Source organism: Rhizoctonia solani, chromosome 7 (genome assembly GCF_016906535.1).
Source record: "Rhizoctonia solani chromosome 7, complete sequence".
NCBI lineage: Eukaryota > Fungi > Basidiomycota > Agaricomycetes > Cantharellales > Ceratobasidiaceae > Rhizoctonia > Rhizoctonia solani.
In genome coordinates this window covers 2,105,366-2,121,691 of record NC_057376.1, presented here as the reverse complement: position 1 = coordinate 2,121,691, position 16,326 = coordinate 2,105,366, and the positions used below count along the sequence as shown (strand labels likewise).

The 16,326-nt window shown below is 44.5% G+C and overlaps 3 protein-coding genes across 3 annotated transcripts; 2 read left to right on the top strand and 1 right to left on the bottom strand.

The window, feature by feature from the left end:
• Positions 1 to 1,034: 1,034 nt before the first annotated feature.
• RhiXN_06838 (uncharacterized protein) lies at positions 1,035 to 1,407 on the top strand (the record flags this gene model as incomplete). Its single annotated transcript, XM_043326654.1, has 2 exons — positions 1,035 to 1,161; positions 1,247 to 1,407. 2 exons carry the CDS (start codon positions 1,035 to 1,037, stop codon positions 1,405 to 1,407), a joined length of 288 nt encoding a protein of 95 aa, XP_043182086.1.
• Positions 1,408 to 9,054: 7,647 nt separating this feature from the next.
• On the bottom strand, positions 9,055 to 10,092 carry RhiXN_06837 (Transposable element Tcb2 transposase; the record flags this gene model as incomplete). The annotated part of the gene is made up of 1 exon (XM_043326653.1): positions 9,055 to 10,092. The coding sequence occupies one exon, from the start codon at positions 10,090 to 10,092 to the stop codon at positions 9,055 to 9,057; it is 1,038 nt and encodes a 345-aa protein (XP_043182085.1).
• Positions 10,093 to 10,489: 397 nt separating this feature from the next.
• On the top strand, positions 10,490 to 15,207 carry RhiXN_06836 (peptidase C14; the record flags this gene model as incomplete). Its single annotated transcript, XM_043326652.1, has 7 exons — positions 10,490 to 10,759; positions 10,807 to 10,937; positions 10,989 to 11,133; positions 11,182 to 11,229; positions 11,278 to 12,795; positions 12,847 to 14,911; positions 14,966 to 15,207. 7 exons carry the CDS (start codon positions 10,490 to 10,492, stop codon positions 15,205 to 15,207), a joined length of 4,419 nt encoding a protein of 1,472 aa, XP_043182084.1.
• Positions 15,208 to 16,326: the final 1,119 nt, after the last annotated feature.

Below are 16,326 nucleotides of genomic sequence, written 5' to 3'. Positions count from 1 at the left end.
GAGGAGGATACCTTCAGCCAGCTAAGTAGCCAGCCCCCATCAGTAGCAAACACTTACCCCTTTACCTCACCTACCACACCTCCCAGGCCTAAGGCCCCCTCATCACTGTAGTTAGTTCAGTAGTTGCCGCCTTAAGCGGTTTTCTCAGTAGTTAGCCTAGATAGATAGCTTAGTCAGATTTACCTTGTACTAGATACAGCCCTAAGCGCCCACCTCACTAGTGTGTACCCACATTACAGTGGAGTACAACAACTAAGTACAAGAAGCAAAAAGAGAAGTGGGAAGAACATAACCAAGGAAGACAGGAAACATACAAACAGATCAGATGGATACAGATGGGATGTACATGAGTTCCCCAGACACATGCACTGGGGAGGAGGGGGAAGCAACAGGCAATACATAGCCATGTTGGGAGGTGAGGCTCATGGCATGCACAGCCTGGATGCTGCTCCCTTCTTTGTATTAACACCATTTTCAGTTGTTATTATAAAAGAGGACTGTGAATTGGCTTGGAATCCCCAAGAATAACTCACCTTTTCAATTCCACCATTCCTTGCTCTGTGAACCCTGTTATGGAATAGATATTTTAGACATGTACACCCCTAATTGCCAAAAGCATAAAGTGCAAACTAGGGTAATCATATTTGCTCTATCCAAATATGGGCATACACATAACTATTTTTGGAAACTGGCAGTGCTACAAGACCTTTTAAAGTCTATTTCCTGATTGCACTTGCATACACTTGCACCCAAAAAGATTGAGCCATGTGAGCTCAAATCAATGACACTCATGCATCACCTGCACAAGTGAGAATTTGTTTGAAATGTAATAGTAGAGTATGTAGATACAGTAGTAGAGAACATAGAGACAGAGTTTTGGGTTGAAACTAAGTCTCCTTGTGGAGATTTGCATGAGCAAAATTTTTGGGCTGGCTCATTCTTTTTGATCACTTTACATAAGCTGCTTGGTCCTCCCTCATTGACTGCTGTTTACCACCCCTTTTTATGCCTGAACACCTGTCAAAAGTGCCCAAATGGCTCAATACACTAGCCCCAAGACCAAGGCTCAGATAATTGCACTGAAAAGTCTTGAATACTCAGATTGGGCAATTGTTCAGCTTTTGCAACCTGAGACCCAGGCTTCTCATGCTACTGTTGGTTGTATCTGAGCCAAGTATGGACTTACTGACTGCCCACTCAATTGACATAATCCCATTCCTGGATGCCCACAAAAATTAACCCATAGCAACATCAGATTTGCTGCTTTGGCCCCAGCTCAGAGTAGAGTACCAACAGCAGCAAACATTGAACAGCAGTACCTCCCTGCTGTTGGGTCCTCTGCTTGCTGCTACTACCTCCAAGAGCTGGGTTTACAACTTTACAAATGCTGCCAAGTGCCCCTGCTAATTTATTGGTATAGAAAAGCCTGTTGCATGTGGACCCACAGTTGAATATTCTGGCCATAATCACACTGGGATGACATTGTCTTCTTGGACAAAGTCTGAATCAAGTTATTTGGGGCCAACAGCAGCCAATATTACTGGAGGCAACCTAGTGAGTCCCCATATAATCCCCAATACACCAAAAGACAATATCTCATGGTGGCAGGGGTATTTTTATTTGGGGGTGCATTACCCAAGAGGGAGTCAGGTGATTGTACCTTATACAATGCAAGCTGAATGCCCTGGGATACATTGAAATCCTTGGGGATGCCCTCTTTGGAACCCTTGCTAACCATAAAATCACCCTGTTTGACATTATATTCCAGCATGACCAAGATTCAAAGCATACAGCCAGGCTGACACATTGACTTGTCAGTTAGGGCATAAGCAACCTCCCATGGCTGTCAAGAAGCCTGGATTTCAACATAATTGAGAATGTCTGGTGGCATCTGAAGGAGCACATGCACTCTCACCAACCCCTTGCTTTAAATAAGGAAGAGTTATGGAAAATAGTGAGGGACAAGTGGAAACAAATTTCCCCAAAATGTATTGGCAATTTGTATGATTCATTACTGTGTTGAGTACAGGCTGTGTATTTAGCTAAAGGTGGAAACACCAAGTACTAAAATTTGTATCCAAGTTATTCCATTTTGCATGTCATTTTGGGTGCATGTGCACAGTTGCAGGTGTAATTTGAAAAATGATCAAAAAGAATGAGCCAGCCCAAAAGTTTTGCTCACACATATCTCCACAAGGAGACTTAGTTTCAATCCAAAACTCTGTCTATATATTCTATACTACTGTATCTACATACTCTACTATTACATTGTAAACAAATTCTCACTTGTGCAGGTGACACATGAGCATCATTGATTTGAGCTCACATGGCTCAATCTTTTTGGGCGCAAGTGAATACACATTAGTTCATGTGAATAGTTCATACTATTGTTTCTATTATTTATAGTATTTTGTATACCATACATTTATATGCAGGAACAGTACTTACAGACCATGGGACAAGTGCCAGTAAACATGGAAGCACCAGCACTTAGTAATTGCAAATAAACGCCAAAGGTTGGTGAGAAATAGGCATATTACTATGCAGAGAAATACCAATAGGTTGGATGCAGCAGCATCTCACTTTTCAAGAAGGAATTGTCTGATTCTGAGCCAAATTGATGGTGAAACTAACCATTTAAGTTTCTAGCCCTTTCTATGAGTTCCTACCTTAACTCATAGCTATTTTTAGCATTCACACTAATGTAATTTAGTCATATATGCTCTAGAACATTCTATAAATAGCTCAGACTGTACCTCTCATGTAACCTCCTCTTTTGTCCATCATGTATATAGTTGTTTGCTCTCCCTCTGAGGTATATAAAGCCCCTGAGGGAGACCCTTTCAATGCATCCCATTTTCATCCCATCTTTTGTCCCACTTTTACCCCTCTTATGAACTTCAAGATCTCTTAGATCTTCCCTACTTATTTTAGAGTGCCTTATTTAGCTTTTTCAGCCTCTTAAGCTTGCTGAACTCTGCCTGTAAGGTATTGCAGCATGTATAGCCTCTAGTAAGGTCCCAATCAATACTGGGTAGCTAGGAAAGACTCTGGAGTAACCCTGAACCTTGTGGGTAAGTCAATTGGGAGAGTGTTAAGAGTTGTGTAAGTACAGGAGTAAGAAGGAACTACTATATACAAAATGCATATGGGAATAACTAAGGACTAGTATTAAGAATCAGAATATACTCTAAGCAGCAAAAATATTGCAACCCCCATGAGGAATAGCTGGAGGCCAAGCAACACACTTTCAGGTATAGGTTTATATACAAGATCTGTAGACCTGTATGAGAGCTAGGTGATGTCAAAAAACAGGGTGAAAATACCAATCTTGGTGTGCTAAACAGGGAGGATAAGAAACAGGGGTTTTTCCAGCCTGCCAACCAGTAAATATCTTGCTCAGAGCTGCTAATGAAACTTGAAGAGAAACAAAATCTGAGTAGTATAGCACTTTCAAGCGTGCAGATCTGTGCGCTTGTTGTGGAGATATGCGCCTTCCAATGTAGGAGGGGTTACTAGGAGACTGATTGGAAATTGCTGAAAATGGGAGGTTTCCTAGTAACCCTCCCTAGATCTGAAGGCGCATATCTCCACAACAAGCGCACAGATCTGCACGCTTGAAAGTGCTATACTACTCAGATTTTGTTTCTCTTCAAGTTTCATTAGCAGCTCTGAGCAAGATATTTACTGGTTGGCAGGCTGGAAAAACCCCTGTTTCTTATCCTCCCTGTTTAGCACACCAAGATTGGTATTTTCACCCTGTTTTTTGACATCACCTAGCTCTCATACAGGTCTACAGATCTTGTATATAAACCTATACCTGAAAGTGTGTTGCTTGGCCTCCAGCTATTCCTCATGGGGGTTGCAATATTTTTGCTGCTTAGTGTATGTGCAGAATATATGCACAATACAGGCTAGGTCTATCAGGAACAAACAACTCCTAATGTCCTAGAAATTGGTGGGGATGTCAAGGTAGCAGGCACTTATGGCCATGGGAGAATACAAGTGTACTGCTTAAGGCAGTGAGAAGTCTACCTACAACAACAAGACTACTAACTACAGTGCCTAAGCACTATAAGGTGTTGGCAAGCTATGTAAGTACGGTAGAGGCAATGCTTAAGGTGTGTATGTGTGTAGCTACTTAGTGATTACTGGGCATCAGGCCCTTGTACAATGTGATGAAGCAACAAGAGGTAATTGACCTGGGTGTCACCATGGTTGGTTGGCCTCCTTATATATTCTAAGGAACTACTAATTACAAATATACAGATATGCAATACTGTATCAAATAAGAACCCTGCTCCAACTGTGGCCTTACTCATGCATACATGTCACTGACATGTCATAATGATGTCATCAAGTGGAGGTGGCTATGTATGCTAAGTAAGCATGGATGGAGATGTGGCTTGGCGCCTAGTGTATGATATAAGTGCCAAAGTCATGTGATTGAAAATGTTGTCCATTCAACTTTGTTTAAATTTGAGAAAATTGGAATACATTCTGTGGTATTGAGTGTGTCTACAACACCTAACAAATAGTCTAGCAACTATCAAGTGCAGGTGGTTGGTTATGTATAGTACCTTAGACTAATGTTACTTAAGCCTAAGTGACTCAGGGTATGTATACTTAAGCTCTCTGGGACAGTACCTTAGGTAAGAGAGTTACCTGACTAATGTACAGGATTTATAGGATTTGCCTAATAAGTATAGGACTTATAGATGCTTAAGTAAGATTTAAGACCTATGGGGTTTACCTAAATATATCCAGGATTTAAGAGATATTATAGATAAAGCTATCTATAATATGGGAATATGGTTGATTGAAACACTATCACTCAATCATAGCAATCCTTACAGTATTGTCACACTATACTCAATGTTGAACTCAACAACTGTGACAGTCAAGGGGCACAGGGTTGTAGTAAGTACACTAATAGGCTACCCTGTGTCTGTTGGGACTGACCTATGGTCTTAGTGTGCCAAATAACCTCCTATGCTATTTACAGTGAGTCAATCACTAAAGTAAATGCACAGATAAGCTGTTAAAGGCTTGTGTGTATATGTCAATATATAAGAGTAAAAGTAGGATAAAAATAGGATAAATTAGAAGTGTCTTCACAGGGTCCTTTTATATCCTGAGCAGGCACACAAACAAGTATATACATGATTGATATCATGAGGGGGTGTCATAAACAGAGGAAAATAGAACTAGCTGGAATTGAACCAGCTTGACCACTAAGCCATAGAGCCCTATTATTCCTCTGCTGACAGCCCATGATTACACCTGCTACCCCCCAAATTTGGGCTTGGGCCAGCATGCAACCACTTGTACTGGTCATGCAACTGTGTCCAGGACAGGGGGTACAGGAGGTACAGGTGGCAACTGAAACACTTGAGGGAGCCAATACTTTGGTACACAGTAAATAACAACAGTCCCTAATATCTACCCCAAGGCAGTATTCACCTGTGTGGGTCCTTGGATGTTCCAAGGCTAAGTGTTTCATCCCTGGAATAAACAATCCCAAAGGTATGATACCACTGTATTGGGTACTTACAGTAAACAGGACATAACTCCACCAAAGGTTGTCTGTTCTGAGTGTTTGAGCCAGCATTCTGGAGTGCACAAACAGGCGCACCCAAGCGCAAGTGATTTGGGAGTGTGGGATGCCTGGGTGATGGATAAAAGGCGCATTTAGTGTATTGGCACTTAAGTGCTGATTAAGCGCCAGAGCTCTTGCCTATGCAATAGGGGGGACCCTGAATATTTCTGTGTGTAGCCACAAGATAGAATCTTGAATAAGAAATACTACAAACAGGATAAATATTGTTTGTTACTGTTCATCTACTCAGCTGAATTTATATATATTTAAATGGGTGAGAAAACAGAATATATGCAAAAGATATTGCATATTGAGGGTATTCCTGAGGCCTAGAGGTTTTGCAAAGGCTGCAATTGGATAGAGGGACCTTGAAAACTTTAGTTTGCATCTTCATCTTATTTATTTATTGTAGTATTACTTGTGCAATTAAGAAAATAAGTACAGATTATAGGAGAAATGTCATATCCATAACACTACTTCATTTCTACTTACTCCTGTGCCTCTCTGAGAGCTTTGCACCAGAGAGCTTGATACTTTGCACATGTATAGTACCAGATGACTCCCTCCTTTCAGAGCAGACAGTTTGCATGTACATAGTTTTGGTTATGAGAAATAGCTCCTGAAAGTTTGGGGGTCCACTCCCCTTTGGGACTCACCAAGCTCTCTATGAGTGGGATTGTTCTATATCTCAGTGCTAACAAACTAAAATAACTATAATTTATGCCAGCTTGAAACCATACTAGGGTAGGTAGATCTAATTTTGAGTTTGTACCAAGGTAGGGTGCATACAGTGGGCCACAAATCAAATGGAACATGTGACTGTGATACAGGAAAGTAGTCATTGCTTGAAAATGGTTAAGATATGTAGAATCCATCTACTGATGAAAAAAATTACTATGTACATGATACATCCAAGTGCAAAATATGAGAGAGATTGGATAAGTACAGCTGTAGATATGAACCAATATGTGATTGTGAGTGTCCCATTTGTTTTGCCAATTGTACTTGAAAAGTCAGTGTCCTGTAAATTTTGTGCTCCAGAGCCATTTCCTGGACAATCTTTATCAAACAAAAAGTGCAGAAGGACTAAGAATTAGGCCCAGAACCTATTTGCAGAATATCAGCACTCAAAACAAAGCCCATGCTACTAAAACCAGCTAACTTCAAGAGTTCACATCCTCACCCCCTCTTGCCATGCTACTCTATAACAAGCAAGTGAAATAACTCAAGATGCTACTGACACATATAGAGAGAGGTAATAAGTGTATGTGCCTGAATATAACAGGATTTGAGGAATAAAAAAATGCATGAGAGGCAGAAAAGCACAGAATTGCCAGAAGCATCTTAAGTGCATCAGTCATAGCATATGGAAATAGAAGTGCCAGAGGTCCTAAACATAGCAGAAGTGTACATTATGTACTAGTGAGTATGTGTGCAAGGTCTTAAGCTTATAGCTCCTAAGCCTTGGGAGCAATGGACCATGCATGTTCACAGGGCCTACTTACTATACAAAATAAGGGACATTGTGGGTGTTTCTGAGTTGCATGGTCCATTGCTCCTGAGGCTTAGGAGCTATAAGCTTGAGACCTTGCACACATACTCACTAGTACATAATGTACACTTCTGCTATGTTTAGGACCTCTGGCACTTCTATTTCCATATGCTATGACTGATGCACTTAAGATGCTTCTGGCAATTCTGTGCTTTTCTGCCTCTCATGCATTTTTTTATTCCTCAAATCCTGTTATATTCAGGCACATACACTTATTACCTCTCTCTATATGTGTCAGTAGCATCTTGAGTTATTTCACTTGCTTGTTATAGAGTAGCATGGCAAGAGGGGGTGAGGATGTGAACTCTTGAAGTTAGCTGGTTTTAGTAGCATGGGCTTTGTTTTGAGTGCTGATATTCTGCAAATAGGTTCTGGGCCTAATTCTTAGTCCTTCTGCACTTTTTGTTTGATAAAGATTGTCCAGGAAATGGCTCTGGAGCACAAAATTTACAGGACACTGACTTTTCAAGTACAATTGGCAAAACAAATGGGACACTCACAATCACATATTGGTTCATATCTACAGCTGTACTTATCCAATCTCTCTCATATTTTGCACTTGGATGTATCATGTACATAGTAATTTTTTTCATCAGTAGATGGATTCTACATATCTTAACCATTTTCAAGCAATGACTACTTTCCTGTATCACAGTCACATGTTCCATTTGATTTGTGGCCCACTGTATACTCCTGGAAGCTACACATTTTACTTTGGTATTAATTTATACAACAGTAGCTCCAAAACTAAAATAGTGAGTACATGCTAGCTTTAGCTATTTAATAAGATTTATCTTTGATTTTATTTACACTTTCCTGAGGTGGGTACAATGGGTCACTCTCACAGCCAGGAACCCAAAAAAGTATTGCACAGCTGCTTTGATGGTATACTGACCCTAGCTTAGTCTCTGTTGCAGCAATTCTCATGAAACTTTGTATATAGGCTCTAATAGTATATCTTAACCACTTATATCAATTACTCAAATCAATCCAAGCACTGGCTTGGGAGTAAGACAACACACATTGTACAATCAGTCATGTGTGCAATACTTTTTTGGGGTACTGCACATCTGTGGGTTAGGTGGTGGGCAATCACGGTGAACCCCAAAACTGCAGAAAATCCGCAAGACATCCAGATTTTGCCAGACATCTGCACCTAAAATAGCAGAATCTGCACCTCGACAACACACATGGGTGAGTTGAGGATGCGGATTCATGGAAAAAATGGTTGGATTTTGCCAACACTCCGCATATAAGGCGCGATTTTTCACGTTCAGAAAATCTGCACTTTTGGGGTCCACCATGGATTGCTGTTGCCAGCTTCATCTTCATCAGGAGAAAGGCCCAGGTTTTGCGCCGGCAAAATCTCAGCAAATCGTAGTCGTTGTTTCACGCTTTCTTTAGAGTTTCACATAGGTGAAAATGAAGTGAAAGGCGGGAGAACATTCTGCAAAAACGTACTCATTTATCCCGCATTTTTACACAAGGTGAAGTCCGTACAAAATCCTTAGCGCTTTGCCCACATTTTCTCAGATGAGAAACCAAACAAGATTGATCAAAGTGTGCACAGTTTCCTTGAACTTTCCCTTGGTCGAAACTCAACATCTACCCTAGATATACACTTGCGCCCAAAAAGATTGAGCCACGTGAGCTCAAATCAATGACGCTCACGCGTCACCCGCACGATTGAGAATTCGTTTACGATGTAATAGTAAATTATGTAGATACAGTAGTATAGAACATATGTACAAAGTTTTAGATCGAAACTAAGTCTCCTTGTGGAGATACGCATGAGCAAAATTTTTGGGCTGGCTCATTCTTTTTGAGCATTTTCAAATTGCACCTGCAACTGCATGCATGCACCCAAAATGACATGCAAAACTGAATAATTTGGATACAAATTTTAGTATTTGGTGTTTCCACCTTTAGCTAAATACACAGCTTGTACTCGACGCAGTAATGAATCATACAAATTGCCAATATATTTTGGGGAAATTTGTTTCCATTCGTCCCTCACTATTTTCCATAATTCTTCCTTATTCAAAGCGGGAGGTCGGTGAGTACGCACGCGCTCCTTCAGATGCCACCAGACGTTCTCAATTATATTCAAATCCGGGCTTTTTGACGGCCATGGGAGGACGCTTACGCCCCAACTGGCAAGCCAATGTTGTGTCAGCCTGGCTGTATGCTTTGGATCTTGGTTGTGCTGGAATGTAATGTTGAACGGGGTGATTTTATAGTTGGCAAGGGTTCCGAAGAAGGCGTCCCCAAGGATTTCAATGTATCCCGGGGCGTTCAGCTTGCGTCGTATAAGGTACAATTGCCCAACTCCCTCTTGGGTAATGCACCCCCAAATGAAGATACCCCCGCCACCATGAGATATTGTCTTTTTGGTGTATTGGGGATTATACGGGGACTCACTAGGCTGCCTCCAGTAATATTGGCCGCTGTCAGCCCCAAATAACTTGATTTGGACTTTGTCCAAGAAGACAATGTTGTCCCAGCGTGATTGTGGCCAGAATAATCGACTGTGGGCCCACACGCAACGGGCTTTTCTATGCCGATAAGTGAGCAGGGGTACTCGGCGGCGTTTGTACGGCCGTAAACCCAGCTCTCGGAGGTAGCAGCGGAGGGTAGAGGACCCGACGGCAGGGAAGTACTGCCGTCTAATATTTGCTGCTGTTGGTACTCTACTCCAAGCTAGGGCCAAAGTGGCGAATCTGACGTTGCTGGGGGTTAATTTTTGTGGGCGCCCAGGAATGGGATTGTGTTGATTGAGTGGGCGGTCAGTAAGTCCATACTTGGCCCAGATACGACCAACAGTTGCGTGAGAGACCTTGGTCTGAGGTTGCAAAAGCTGAACAATAGCCCGATCTGAGTATTCGAGCTTTTTCAGCGCAATTATCTGAGCCTTAGTCTTGGGACTAGTGTATTGAGCCATTCGCGCACTTTTGGCAGGTATTTGAGCGTAAAAAGGGGTGGTAAATGGCACTCGATGAGGGAGGACCAAGTAGCTTATATAAAGTGATCAAAAAGAATGAGCCAGCCCAAAAATTTCGCTCACGCGTATCTCCACGAGGAGACTTAGTTTCGATCTAAAACTTTGTACATATGTTCTATACTACTGTATCTACATAATTTACTATTACATTGTAAACGAATTCTCAATCGTGCGGGTGACGCGTGAGCGTCATTGATTTGAGCTCACGTGGCTCAATCTTTTTGGGCGCAAGTGTATGGGGCCAGTCACTAGCGCTTCAGCCCACGTGACAACTGGCAGGGCAGGGGCAAATCAACATATGTCCCACTCTTGACGCCTACACGTGCAGCTCAAAACCATGGCGGAGACGACTTCAAATACTTTCATGATGCTTCTGCACGAGTCCCTCGCACGCTTCAAGAATAGATGGAAGAGACGACTGCAACTTGAGAAGGAACACACAGGTCCGACTCCCCCGGCCGCGAAAGCCCAGGGGCTTAATCGAGTTAACCTAGACACTTGGCCTATCATCGAAGCTTCAATTACCGCCTTTGAGTCTGGGGCCGACTGGCTTGGACCACTGAAAGCAGCTATCGGACCACTGATTGAGTGTATCGAAATCTACGAGGTACGACCATCGATCGTATCTCTCGTATCTCACTTATCATGTGAAAGCGCGAGTGGGGCGGGCACAAAGAGCAGCAAAAACTACGAAAGAAACTGAATGAAATAATGCAAGACATGACAGAGCTCAAGAAATGTTCGGCTGAGTTCGCAATGACTGGTAGCATTCAGCGTATTATTGCGTACGTCATAACCTGCCAATAGCCTGAAGGCGAAGCTGACGAGACTTGCAGCGACATTCAAGAAGAGGCCCAAACAATCAGCGAGGCCAACCAAAAGACAATATCAGCAGGAAGACGACTGAAGAGTATAATGGAAGGAACAGAGCATATACTGGAGTGTTATGGCCGCATTGATGAGCACCTTCAACGATTGGCGGTAAGTGTCGGTCGACTCGTGACCATTGATCTCAACCGTATCCAACAGCTCAACGTAAACATCAACATGATAAATGCTGTCAGCCAAGAAGCAAAGGTGAGATAGATCTCAATATCATGATACACGTACTCAGACTTATTATAGGAGTCACGTCTGGCCAAGATTCTGTCCACGGGGTCTGCCTTTTACGACTCGGGAGGTGTCAAACGAGGTCGCTGCGCACCCGGAACGCGCAAGCCGCAAATCGAACTGCTGCTGCAATGGGCATCTAATCCAGAGTCCGGTAGAACATGCTGGATGAATGGAATGGCCGGCACAGGCAAGACCACCATTGCATATACCGTGTGCGAAAGGCTGGGTAGCCAGCTCGGGGCTAGCTTCTTCTGCTCGCGCACAATCTCGGAGTGTCAACAAGTCAATTCAATCATACCGTGTATTGCCTATCAGCTCGCACGATTCTCTGCTCCATTCAGCCGTGCCCTAGACAGCGTGCTCAAGGCGGACCCCGACGTGCATCGTCGAAATCTCAAGCAGCAGTACGAGAGGCTTATCTGTGAACCATTGGCGAAAGAGATAAAATCAATGCCAACGGATGTGATCGTTGTGATTGATGCGTTGGACGAATGCGAGGATCCGGAAAGCGTTGAACAAGTTCTCGACATACTGTTGTCACCAAAGTACAAAATTCCGATTCGCTACCTTGTCTCAAGCCGACCTGAAAAAGAGATCTGCGCACGGATGGCCGCCAGGATCAACGGATCTGAAGATGTGCCACTGGTGTTGCATGACCTGGAGTCCGAAGCCGTCAAGGCTGATATTTCAATATATATGCGAGAGGAACTCAAGAACGTTCCGCTGTCGGAGGACCAATGGTCTGGGATCCTTGACCGATGCGGAGTGCTATTCATCTATGCCTCGACTATATGCCGCTTCATTTTGCAGGGCCAAAAATCAGGTACGCTTGACGAGGTAGTCGCGGCGACCATCAACTCTTCGTTCAAGCCAGCGAGGGGTGGAAACCCGATCGACAGTCTGTACCTAACAATACTACGATCTGCGTTCGGACAGCTTGATATGAGCGAAGCGGACGCACAAAGAATGAGAGAAATTCTGGAAACAGTCATATGCGCCATGGCACCAATGACGCTGGCAGCGATCGCGAACATGCTCAAGCTGAGAAGCCTCAAGCACGTACACTCACTATTGCAGCCATTGCGCTCTGTGCTCAACATTGCGAAAGGAACCGGGGAGGTGACCACTTTGCATGCTTCATTCCAGGACTTCATGCTCTCCCATGATCGATCCTCGGATTTCTGGTGCAATCGGCCAGGCCGAAATGCCACGATGGCAGAGGCGTGCTTACAGATAATTGGAGCCGCAGAGCCGCGGATGAACATATGCGGCCTACCTTCGTCACACCTGTTAGATACCGAAGTGGAAGACCTCGATGAGCGGGTACGGCGTGCAATCTCACCTGGACTTGCTTACGCGTGCCAGTATTGGTCAACGCATCTCTACCACGGCGAGTATCGAGCGGCGCTAGCTGATCGTGTACGCACCTTCTTCTTCAACAATCTACTACTGTGGATGGAAATCACGAACCTCGTCAAGAAGATGCGACATGGTACCGGCATCATTCAACAAGCGGAAAGGTGGTGCACGGTACGCTGGGCACGACTGTGTCCGAGATGAGATTAACTGACTGTGCTTCAGAAACACGCGATACCAGAGGACGTGTCAAAAATCGCTCATGATGCCGTGCAGTTTGTATCGGTATACGCCAACCACCCCACATCCCACAGCACACCGCATATATACATCACCATGCTTCCGTTCTGGCCTCCTTCGCGACCCGTCTCAATTGCATACATGCCAAGAGCAAGCGGACTCGTGAAGCCACAAGGGATGGCAATCAGCCGTCGAACGCTAGCACTGCTGGCTACCTGGAAGGTCTCGGGTTGTAAAGTCAGGTCGATGGGTCTATCTGATGATGGGACTCGACTGGCAGTCCCTACTGAGGGTGGAATCGATGTACTCGACACGTCTACCGGTGAAGTCATTGTTAGTCTCACCAACCAGCTTGCACGGGGGGTCAACTATGTCACTCTATCCAACGACGGCACTCAAGTAGCGTTCGGCAGCACCAATTCTACCTTGCAGCTATGGAATGTGAGCAAATACGATACCATCATGGAGCTGCTACCGAATACTGGCTCAGATATTCGTTCTGTCGCATTCTCATCCAACGCATCCCATGTCGCTTGTGGCTTGGAAAGCGGAGACATTTACATCTGCTGTTTGCACACTGCCGAACCCCCCCTTGGACCCCTTAAGGGGCACACTGATATGGTCACTTCGGTCACTTTTTCTCCTGACTGCTTTCATCTTGCATCTGGATCATATGATAGCACAGTCCGCGTCTGGGATGTGCGGGCCGGGTACCCGATCGGGCAGCCTTTCACAGGTGATATGCTTTGGGTCACCTCGGTCTCGTACTCGCCCAATGGCTCATGCCTTGTCTCCGCCTCCTGGGACTGTAGTATCCGAGTGTGGGATGTACGAGCTGCACAGACGGTCCTAGGACCGCTCAAAGCAAATTCCAGCGCGGTTACCTCTGCTACCTTCTCTCCCAACGCCGCTTTCATTGCATCCGCATCATTTGATAACACCATCCGAGTGTATGACGCACTCACTGGTAGCATAGTTCTTGGTCCTCTACAGGCTCACACCGGCTCGATCAACTTGGTCGTGTTCTCTCCTGACGGCTCTCGCTTGTTCTCTTGTTCAAACGATGGCACTGTACGTATATGGAACGTACAAGATGCAGATGTGTCGAATGCCCTACCTCCAGCCACAGGTCCTTCCGGGCCCATATATTCTGTCCGGTATTCGCACAGCGGACTTCGAGTTGTGTCCGGCTCAGACGATAAGGCAATTCATGTATGGAATGTGGAAACGGGCGAGCTAATTCAGGGGCCTTTGAGTGGACATAATGAAGGTGTTTCCTGTGTTGACTACTCACCAAGCGGCAGATACATCGCATCTGCTTCGTGGGATCAGACCTTGCGAATCTGGAATGCAGACACCGGTCAAGACGTTCATGGGCCAATCCAAGGTCATAACGACGCAGTGAGCTGCGTACGATTCTCTCCAGATGAGTTGAACATTGTGTCTGGGTCACATGATGGTACAGTTCGACTTTGGGATGTGAAGGCCGGGCAGTGCGTGATGGAGCTGCTCAAAGATCATTCACCAGTCTGGTCGGTCGGATTCTCTCCCGATGGTCGCAACGTTGTCTCTGGCTCACAAGATGGAACAATACTAGTGATAGACTGGCGGACAGGCGACACGGTGGTTGGCCCAGTTCATGGACATGATGGCACCGTCAGATCAGTTGAGTTCTCGCCAAACGGAATGCAAATCGTCTCAGGGTCTGATGACAAGTCAATACGGGTATGGGATGCGCAGACCGGACAGCAGATTGTGGTTTGTGGCAGAGACGGCGTGTCACACGATTCCTACGTGTATTCTGTTGGGTTCTCGCCCAATGGTCTCTACATTGCGTCTGGCTATTTAGACTGCTCTTTGTGCGTGTGGGATGCGCAGACGGGGAAGATGATACTTGGACCACTAAGGAGACACACCAACCTGGTACAATGCGTGCAGTTCTCGCCCGACAGTTCACACATTGTCACATGTTCATGGGACGGCACTATCCGGCTTTGGGACTTCTCAAGTTGCCTAATGGGGCTGCAGGCACCAGAAGAGTTGGCTGAAGGTATGTGATACCAGTTACAATATGCCACTTGCTGTTTACCTAATGTTTTGTCAGGGGAAGGGCATTCAACCTCCTATAGCCAGGAACACATCAAAGTACCCAACTCCTGGACTCTTGACAAGGAAGGCTGGGCAGTAGACTTGGAAAATCGGCGGCTGGTATGGGTTCCATCAGATTTCCCTGTCCCACTTCCAATTCCTCCAAATTACCTTGCAATTTCTAGCCAAGGAGGTCTCAGGCTAGATTCTGATGGAGCCATGCTAGGGGAAACATGGGCAGGCTGTTTTCTTACCTGAGAGCATAAATAAACTGTATTGCTTGTAGCTACAATCATGTGTATAGCTTCTATGTTAGCCCTTCCATATTATGCTGGCACAGTTCAATGTAAGGTTATGGAGGATTCTTTCTATATTAAGCAACTCTTCATAAACCTCAGTTCTCTTGAACACAAATACATGCAAATATCTGGGCCTGTTATCTTTGATCTTGCAAGCACAAATAAATCAATTATGCCTATTTTCTTGTCTTTGTAGACTGCCAAAGCACTATAATGACTTAGGTGCACTGTGGAAAACAAAATGGCCAAGTTGCTCAACAACTGGACTGATGTTACACCCCTAACAATTTTACCACTGGATTCCCCTCTTTTTTCTGATATTTGTAGTATTTTTTTGAACTTGTTCCCTTATGTTTTTTAACCATGTGATCTTGGTGCTTACATATGCCAAGATGCCACGCCAAGATGCCATGCCAAGGGTGCTTACTGCAAATCCATGCTTCTGTGCAGCCTGCAGCATGCTTCTCTTTTCACATGGACACTTCCTTTTCTCATGAGCACAGACCACTTGTAGATAGTTCTTTCTCTATATACACAGCAGGAAAATTGCTTGAAGACCCCAAGTCAATTTTACCTTGTCTCCCATTCAGACAGATTCCAGTAGCCAGCTAAGTAGCTGGACCCTCAGACATACATCACTTACGCAGTAGTCACCACAGACACACCACCTCCAGGCCTAAGGCCCCTTTGCTGCCATCAGTAGTTAGCCCATTGCTGCCATAAGCAGTCTGTTAGTAGTTAGCCTTTAGATTAGTCAGATCCTTACTGTAGTAGTACAGCCACAAGCACCCAACCCACTAGCAAGTAACCCACCTTACAGTGCAGTCACAACAACTGAGACCAAATCAGGTGATTACTCAAATTCTGCAAAAGTGACACATAATGCCAGAGTTCCCCTGAGATCAAATACTCACTCTCCAGAAGAGTGCTGAACCTCCTGAGAGATTTTAAGAAATATGGTTGAAAGTTCTTCTTGTCTTTTTATTTTTGGTTCTGCATATTCTACAATGTTCCAGCACTGAGTCCTATGGTACACTGTGTCCACTAAACATAACTATACAGGTGAGGGGAGGTATAT